This window comes from Oryx dammah, unplaced genomic scaffold (assembly GCF_014754425.2).
Source record: "Oryx dammah isolate SB20612 unplaced genomic scaffold, SCBI_Odam_1.1 HiC_scaffold_14, whole genome shotgun sequence".
NCBI lineage: Eukaryota > Metazoa > Chordata > Mammalia > Artiodactyla > Bovidae > Oryx > Oryx dammah.
In genome coordinates, this window is record NW_024070198.1 from 40,633,320 (window position 1) to 40,642,992 (window position 9,673).

Genomic DNA, 9,673 nt, shown 5'->3' on the forward strand with positions numbered 1-9,673 from the left:
TGTTCAGATCCCAGCAGATCAAAAGATTCCCATTAAGATTTTCATCAAGAAGATAAGAATGATACAGTACCTAAAGCATCTAAACATAGTAAGAGGAAATTTACACCTCTGGGGGAGCACTTCTAGATAAATTGGTAATAGGTGCCTCAAAGACTAGGTAAACAAAAATGACAATGAGCAACACCAGGCAAAGTAAAAACTTGTGCAGGAAAGATAAAGTAATACTTTGGCCACCTGATGCTAAAAGGGTTGATTCACTGGAAAAGACCTTGATACTGGGAAAGATTGAGGGAAGGAGAAGGGGGTGGCAGAGGATGAGATGGTTGGATAGCATGTCTCAATGAACATGAGTTTGAGCAAACTCCAGAAGATAGTGAAGAACAGGGAAGCCTGGCATGCTGCAGTCCACAGGCTTGCAAGGAGTTGGACACGACTTAAAGACTGAACAACAACTACATGGCTGAGCTGTGCAGTCTATTTACACAGCCATAATGAGATGACTACATCCATCCAAAATTTGGGGAAGTTGGGGATGAAGACAAATAGGAGTTTGAATGTGACAAAGGAAAGTGGGGTAAAATAAAGTTAAACCCTTATCTTTCAGTGAGAGAAGCCCAGAGATAATGGAGAAAAGCAACCTTTTAGTAATGAAGTATTACTATATAAAAATGGAAGTGAAAGTTGTTCAGTCATGTCCAACTCTTTGCAACCTCATTGACTGTAACCTGCCAGGCTCCTCTGTCCATGGAATTTCCCAGGCAAGAACACTGGAGTGGGGAACCATTCCCTGAAACCTGGTCTCCTGCATTGCAGGCAGATTCTTTACCACCTGAGCTACCACTGAAGCCCTATAATTATATAAGCATGTTACTTAAAGACACAGAGATGAAAAAACAAAAGAATCAGTTAAAAGATTTGAAAGTGACTGCAATAAGAAACAGAAAATAGGAACTGGAGGGGAGAAAGGTGGTTCAGAGGACTGCCATTTTGCAAGATAAGCTTTACGGGAACTATTTGATTCTTTAAAGTGTTAGCAAATACGCTATTAATAAAAATTAAAATTGAAAAAAAAAATTCATAGACAGGGGAGTTCATCCTCATTTTTACTCACATACTGGACAGGCCCCAGCATCTGCCTAACAAAAAGCAAAGTTGTAGGCTAGACCACATTGCCTTTACCTAAGGCCTCACTGCATAACCACTGCAGTAAACAGCAAAATAACCCAAAGAATATGCAGAATGAGTCCAAAAAAGATCAACGTGTAAAAACGAAGTTGTATAAAGAATAACAATTCAGGAAATTTCTTTTTTTAATTTGGCTTCACTAGGTATTAGTCATGACAGTCAGGATCTTTTGTTGCAGGATATGGGATTAGGTCCCCGGACCACAGATCAAACTGGGGCCACCTGCATTGGGAGCTTGGAGTCTTAGGCACTGGATCACCAGGGAGGTCCCTTCAGGAAATGTTTGATCCCATGTAAATTATAAAATGCAAAAAAAAAGAAAAAAAGCACATTTTGCAAACACTTTGTCTTGCAATGTTCATTGAGTCCCTTTTCATAAAAGCAACACACCTGGAACAGTGCTTTATATGAGACAAGAACCCAAGATGTTATAGATGCTTCTATCTTTTTTTAACCCACTGAAATGGGCCTTTTCTGAATAGAGATTCTCAGGGTTCAGGCCAATCAACTTCAGACTTATTTGAACAGAATCCTAGCCATAATCCAATGAGAAATTGTTATCGGAAGGAAAAACGATTTCTGTCTTTGAAGACGTTACCACTTCATAACAGCTAAAGCTGAAAGAGGTACTCTGTCATTTTATACTAAATGAGATGATGTCAACAAACGAGATAGTCATATTTTTTCTTTGTTGTAGCAGTCCCTTGACTAGTTAGAAAGGAATAAGGATTAACCAGGAATCAGTGAATTTTGAAAGTCAGTGATCATCCTAAACTTAAATGTTACATTATTTTTGTCTATATGTTCCCTGTCTTGTTTTGTTATCAAATTCTCAAATCGGTCTATAACCTCAAAACAAGTTAAGAGTAACTAAGGGAAACAGATGTGAGGACCCATCGAGCATGATGGACACAACCGTGTTTGCTTTACCTAGAGTATATATACACGTTCAAACTGTAGACATATTCTTCACAATGTTAACAAACGTTCCCTATTTTTGCTACCAGAAGAAGGGGAGGAGGGAGGGGAAAGGGAAGAGGCAGGGGGAGGGGCAGATGATGATGAGGGAGAAGAGGAGGGACCTTCCTAATCAGAGAAGAAGGGAAAAATCCTTCCATGTTAGGGTGGAGTAAGCGAGGGCACAAGAGAAACACAAAGTATTATGAAAAACCAAGCAAACTCTCTGTAGGAAACCAGACTTTTTAGTTTGAGTTTTCTGGTGAAGACGACTAGATTCCACACAGATGCATGTTAAGTGCCAGCCTCCTCTTCCTTATTCCTTATACAGGATTCTGCAGCACTGTCTGAATGAACCCACTGTGTCAAATAATACGCAAGGGAATTGGAATTGCTGCTGTTGTTTTCAGTCGCTAAATCGTGTGCAACTCTTGCGACTCCAACCTAACGTGATAAAAATTTGATACCTAAAAGTAATTTAAGTATTTACCAATATTCTCCCAATAATATTCATGTATTATTGACTAGATTGCTAAATATATATTTTTATATCACATTAATATTTACATCTAAACTAATCAAACCATATTATTAAAACCTATTGATTAGCATATGAATACAGCATAAGTACACAGAAAAAACTTGTCTGCTTTTTTTGTAAAGAATGTGTACCTAAAAAAAAAAAAAAAAAAAAGAATGTGTACCTAGAACAGAAATACACTTAAAAAAGCAGGATTCTACTAAAAAATTTTATATAATCTTCATATTAATAGAAAATAATCAAAATTCTTACCTTATGGTATACTGAGGACAACATGTTTGATGCATGACAGGTTTGTACACATATTTCCCGCTTCTAAAATTATAGAATAGCTTTGTTAATTTCATACATATTTCTCATAGGCAGCAAAGTAGATTAGTACAGGAATATGAAATTAATTAAGGTAAAAATCTAATCAATAGGGTAAAAACTGAGGTTGAGTTACTCTTCACAAGCTAAATGATCTTACATGGTGGGTAATCCAAGGACCAGGGTCCAAGTTTTCCTTTCCTAAACCCTGGCATATGTACTCCACAGCTGATAACGGAGGTAACCTCAGTTACCCTCTCATCAAGCATCTGCAATCCCTTCCATGCCTCCATCCACCGCCCATCTTGATACTGAAAAGGCTGCCCAGGATGCTGTGGGGCTGGTGCATGTTGCTGCCTATGACACCCACATTCGGGGGTTCCACGGGCACCAGCATAATGTACTCCCAAGCCAACCTGACCCTTTCCATGCTTTCCAGATCTCAGCTCATACAGAGCCATGACACCACAAGCTCAATTTTGTCCAGATTTGGAAATGCCCTAATCCACTGGACTGCTGTTCTTATCACAAAAGGAAATTGAACATAAAAAGAAACACCAGGGCTTCCCTTGGGGTTCAGTGATAAAGAATCCTCCTGACAATGCAGGAGACACGGATTCGATCCCTGATCCGGGAAGACCCCACATGCCCAGAGCAACTAAGCCCACGCACCACAACTACTGAGTCTCTGCTCTAGAGCCTAGGAGCCCCAACTACTGAAGGCTGAGGGCCTCAGGGCCTGAACTCCACAAGAGAAGCCATCGCCGTGAGAAGCCACGCACTGCAGCAAGAGGTGCCCCTGGTGACCGCAGCTAGAGAAAAGCCTGCGCACCAATGAAGACCCAGCACAGCCAAAAATAAATAAATAATTTTTTTAAAAGACACATTAAACAGTAGATATGCACACACAGAGAAAGGACCACGTGAGGACACAGCAAAAAGGCAACCAGGTATAAGGGAAGGAGAGAAGCTGCAGGAAAAACCAAAGCTGTGGACACCTGGATTCTGGACTTCCAGCCTACGGAAGCATGAGAATATACATTTCTCTCGCTCCAGCGGCCCAAACTGTGGTGCTCTGTTATGGCAGTCCTAGCAATCACACAGGAGTTCAGTTCCCGAGCTGAAAATCTGGGAGTCCTCCTAGGTTCTTCCCTCCCTTGCACCTCCATATGCTGCCAGCAAGCATTCTACTTCCGAAACGTCTCGTGAGTCTGCCCCACCCCCCGCCCAATCCAGCTCCTAATCTAGTCACCACTCCTGACTAGGACAGCAGCTCCTCACCACCTCCCATCTGCACGCTGCAGTAATCGCTGGGACTCATTTTCCTGCCTTCAGAACCACTCCCTCAGACACCTCTCTGCTATCTGAATCATCATTTCCAGATCTCAAATTCCATCACTTTTCCTCTCTGACATAAAAGCCTTCAATAGCTCCCCCGTACCATTAAAAAAATAAAAATAAATTTCCTTATTATGGCACACAAAGTCCTGCCACATCTGACCTACATGTATCCATATTTTGGGCCTCATTATTATGTTTAAGGAAAGCTGTGAAGTTTCATTTGCTGTGCTCAATACATGTCTTCTGGGCAGTACTGGTACAGGACACTTAATACTGCTCATACTTATGTAAGGAACTTTACTTAACAGTTATTCTAAAATCATCTACATAAAAATAGCTGCCAAAAAAACATAGCCATCAAAGGTAATGTGTGGACCTTAAGGAAATCCAATTCAAATAAACCAATTGTAAAAGAAAATTTTTGAGACAAGCAGAAAATCTCAAAACTAGGTAACAGGTGACATCAAATTATCATTAAATTGGAAAGCATGGTAATGATATTGTGGATATGTTAAGAAAGAGAAAAAAATCCTTCTCTCTTAGAAACACATATTTAGTACAAGTATAATGACATGATAATGAAATTTGCTTTAAATAATTTGTGGGGGGGGGAATATCTCATCCCACTGAAGCTGCTATAACAAAATATCACAGACCGAGTGACTTAAAAACAACAGAAATATATTCCTGGTAGTGCTGGGGCTGGGAAGTCCAAGATCAAGGTGCCAACAGAAATGATGTCCAGTGAAGCTTTCTGGTTCATCTTTTCTACATGTCCTCACATGGCAGAAGGGGCAAGGGAACTCTCTGTGGTCTCTTCTATAAAGGCACTAGCATCCCATTCACGATTCCATCCATCTTCATGACCTAACCACCTCCCAAAAGCCCTACCTCCATATAGGACTTAACATATGAACTCTGGGGGGAGACACATTCAGTCCATTGAAGGGAGCAAGGAAAACTGATGAAACAAGATTGACAAAATGTTAACAACTTTTGAAGTCTGGTGATTAGTACATAAAGTTCATTATAACGTTCTCTCTATATCCGTGAAATTTTCCTAATAAACATCCTTAAAAGGAGAAAACAATCTCTACACACAAAATATAATAAAATTTTTATTAAACCTATTTCCAACCACAGGAAAACATTTTAAAGGCAAATAATATGTTTCAATTATAAGAAGAACCTGAGTACCATAAGAAGGATCTTTATATTAAGGGCATTTACCTTCGCCATCCTCGGTCTATGAGATCCTGATAATCTTGCACAGTCATTGAATGGGCCCACATGCCTGAAAAATAAGTGCCATGTTCACAACAACGGGTGGAACTTTTTACTTTTCTAAATTCAAAGCATTATTTTTAAAGTGTGAATACTGAAGCAAAAAAAAATCCAGCTCACACTGAAGAAATCAAAGTCTGCACATACTTTGTACCTTTTAGTTTAACACAATACACAACACAAACGAAGCACATGATGTATTTTACCTCAATTTTAAAAATAAAACACAGAAAGTGACCACATGCACTTAAGAATGAGTCAATAGTCTCTGTGACATCATAAATTTAAGACCCCACTGCAAATTACATCACACCTTTAAGCCATAATAATGACCCCAATAGTTTAATAAGCTGGTCTCTTCAGAAGAACTAGAAAGCAGATATTTTCTTGTGCATATAAATTCTCCTTATTTTAATTGGCTTACAGCATAGTCTCACACACTGAAAATAAGACAAAAGTATACATACAGCAATATTCCTTTTAAGCATAAAAAAATGAAAGTAATCCAACAGACATTAATTTGTTATTAACATGATGAAAAAAATTATGCAACCATAAAAAAATGAAGATTATGAGAAAACACTGAATTAATGGTAAAGAAAAAGGAATTTTACTCTTGGAAACAGTAAACCCATCAAAAGTATGGAAAGACAGAGATAGGCTTGACAGAACAGGATGTAGTGAGAAAAGCAAGGGCATAAATACAACAGAAATGTCAGAAGCCTGGGTGGTGTTCATTAACACCAACAAGTTACTCTATGAGGCTCAATTTCCTCATCTGTAAAATGGAAATAATAAAACCTTCCTAATAGGTGGAGTGCCCTATAGTAAAGATTATTATTAAAATTAAAAACAAGATGATAGAAGTGATAAGAAATTTACAGGTATCTCTTTAGGTGAAATGGAAACCCACTCCAGTACTCTTGCCTGGAGAATCCCATGGAGGGAGGAGCCTGGTAGGCTCCACGGGGTAGCAAAGAGTCAGAGGCAACTGAGCAACTTCACTTCACTTTAGATGAAAAGGGTGAAAGTAGGTTTTTTCCATAAAACTAAACAAAGGACATCTATATTAATCGATTTTCTCTTACTAAAATTACTAGGAAAATAGCTAAAGACCTAATATTAATTTTAGACCAGTATAACATAAATTATCATTACATACGGGATTCCCTGGTAGCTCAGCTGGTAAAGAATCCGCCTGCAATTCACGAGACCCGGGGCCGATTCCTGGGTCGGCGAGATCAGCTGGAAAAAGGACAGGCTACCCACTCCAGTATTCTTGGGTTTCCCTGGCAGCTGGTAAAGAACCCGCCTGCAATGCGGGAGACCCGGGTTTGATTCCTGGATTGGGAAAATCCCCTGGATTAGGGAACGGCTACCGACTCCAGTACTCTGGCCAGGAGAATTGCATAGACTGTACTGTTATAATATATAATAAATCTATATTATAATCTATACTATAAATTTCTTATATATTATAATCATAATACTAAAATTTGAAACAGAGAAGAGAAGAAATCTGTAATACCCTAAGGCAGTCACTGTCACCGTATGGGTTTTTCCCTCCCTGGGCTGTAATCATCTCACCTGTTATTTGCATCCTCCTTATTTCCTCCGTTTAACCCAAGACTATTTTCACTTTAATGCATCTTTATTACTGTCGCTAACAACTGCGTTATACTGCATTCTACCGCCTCTCACCCACAAGAAGTTAATCGACATTTAATTTTTTTAAGTTATTACACATTTTTAATTAATGAGTACACGGACACACCATTATCACCCAAATCACTGCCCCAGGGCAGGACAAAACAGTTGTTTTTTTTTAAATATGGAAACCACCCAAATTTAAGTCTCCATGGATATCCCATTACCCACAATGCCAGATTCTTCTTTAAAATAAGTGTATATACTTTTGCCAAAGCATGACACTGCAGGAAATAAACATGACGTTCCGTTTACAAACGAACAAAAATCCTTCCAAAAGAAACTTGAATTACGGGCAGGGGCACTGTAGGCTGGCTCTGTCGTCGTCACCGAGGTGGGTGGCGAAATGACAAGCACCTGGTACCATTTCCAAGCACAACAGTACTAACAGGGGCCCCTCGCGAGCAGCGACTACCGTCAGTTTCTTGTATATTTTTCCAGACATTTTATGCACGGATATCCGCGCACGTGTGTTTTCCACACACACAGCTGTCTACACAGACAGCAGCCGACACTCACTGTCCCGCAACCCCGCGTCCTGCGCTGACCACCGGGGACACCCCGACAGCAGCATCTGAAATCCCAGGTCAGCCCTGTAACTGACCACGCCACAGCGCTCCCCGACAGGCGGGTGCTTAACGGTCTCCCACTGACGACGCACACCTGTTTCCACACTTGGCTCCTGCGAAACACACATTATCTCGCAAGTCCGACCGCCTGTGTGAAAAATGAGCCTCTAAAAGCTTCCCTGCTCCACCAGTGGTGAGGGCCGTTTTCAAATTCTGACAGCCACGGCACTCGGGGCGAACCGCATTCCGTGTTCCGCATTCGCTCCACACGGGCCGGACGGCGCAGGGGCTACGCCTGGGCCGCAACCTGGACACGACCCTCCAGCCACTCGGCCCGAGACGCCGCGACCCCACGAGGACACCCGCCCGCCGAGCCACCGGCGCCCTTCCCTGCCCACCAGCCCGGCCCGCTCACCATTGGAGCGACTGCCCGACTCGTTCTTGCAGTAGCCGCAGCGGTAGAAGTCCTCGCCCTCGAAATATTCCACGATGCTGGGCGAAAGCGCGGCCCAGGACGCCATGGCCCCGGCCCCTCAAACGCGACGTGCGGCCCAGCCCAACCCCACCGCTGCCGCCGCCACCCCACAATGCACCGCGCCGCCCGGGCGCCAGCAGGCCGAGCCTTGCCGGGAGCGCCCTCGGCGCTGAAGCCGCCTGCGCCATCTTGACCGAGGGCAGCCTTCCGCTATTTCCGCTCTTTCTCCGAAAGAGACCGCCATCTCGGTAAGGATGAAACCGAGAGACAGAATGTGAAGGGCAACGGTCTGGGAAGAAACGCGTGGGGAAGGGAAGCGGAAGCTGGGGAGTGGGGCCTGGGTGCTGCCCCCCGCGAGGGCCTGGCCTGGAGCGCGGCGGGCGGTGTCGGGGTTTGGACGCCAGGCCGCCGCGCCGACCCCGTTAGCCCGACCACTCACCACAGGACGCCTTGCCGTCCTCCGAGTCGCAGTAGCCGCAGCGGTAGCCGGCCTTGAGTCCCTTGTACTCCACCATCGAGGCCATGGCTGCCTCCAGGTTCGCGCGGGCCGGCCACGCCTCTCGGCGCCCCGGGGCCGACCTCGGCGGAGCGCGGGGGCCCGCGGCGCGGAGGTGTGGAGAGCGAGGCTGGTGCGGTGGGCCCCAGCGCCTAGGGGCCCCCCGTCGGTGTTGGGTCGGGGGGCTTCCCAGGATGAGCGTGGGTTGTAGCGGTGCCCCCCCCCCCCCGCCGGGACCCCGAGTTCAAGCCAGCCCTTTGCAGTTACTCCATCGCCGATCCTTCCCACAACTGCAGGTTGTCAGCCGCAGTTGACACATAAGGAAACTGAGGCACAGAGGTTGTGATCACTGTTTCTAGATCCTGCAAATCTCCGTTTAAAAGTTAACATCTCAGACTGTCCTCGCCAATTCTAGCGTCTTCTAAACTAGCTGCTGCTGCTAAGTCGCTTCAGTCGTGTCCGACTCTGTGCGACCCCATAGACGGCAGCCCGCCAGGCTCCGCCGTCCCTGGGATTCTCCAGGCTAGAACACTGGAGTGGGCTGCCATTTCCTTCTCCAGTGCATTAAAGTGAAAGTGAAGTCGCTCAGTCGTGTCCAACTCTTTGAGACCCCATGGACTGCAGCCCACTAGGCTCCTCTGCCCATGAGATTTTCCAGGCAAGAGTACTGGAGTGGGTTGCCATAGCAGGTACTTACTAAATATCCCCTGGGTTGGAGTACACATGTAGGTGTTCTGTGGATTGGCAGGGTAGGCAAATTGAACACTTCCCTCTTTTAAAGAAGACAAATGTCAGAGCCAGTTCCTGTC

At 44.0% G+C, this 9,673-nt stretch overlaps 1 protein-coding gene across 4 annotated transcripts in view; it reads right to left on the reverse strand.

Annotated features, from left to right (window-relative positions):
- The window catches only part of ATE1 (arginyltransferase 1), a 165,213-nt gene extending 156,280 nt beyond the window's left edge, over nucleotides 1-8,933 (reverse strand). For 2 of the 4 annotated variants that reach the window (XM_040254903.1, XM_040254904.1), the window contains exons 1-3: nucleotides 8,309-8,493; nucleotides 5,564-5,627; nucleotides 2,936-2,998 (exon numbers count right to left, since the gene is read on the reverse strand). In XM_040254903.1, coding sequence (XP_040110837.1) covers nucleotides 2,936-2,998; nucleotides 5,564-5,627; nucleotides 8,309-8,414 — 233 coding nt within the window. In that variant the 5' untranslated portion in view covers nucleotides 8,415-8,493. Of the gene's footprint in view, nucleotides 1-2,935; nucleotides 2,999-5,563; nucleotides 5,628-8,308; nucleotides 8,494-8,807 lie in introns of those variants that run through there. The other 2 variants (XM_040254905.1, XM_040254906.1) reach the window with 2 other exon arrangements.
- Nucleotides 8,934-9,673: the final 740 nt, after the last annotated feature.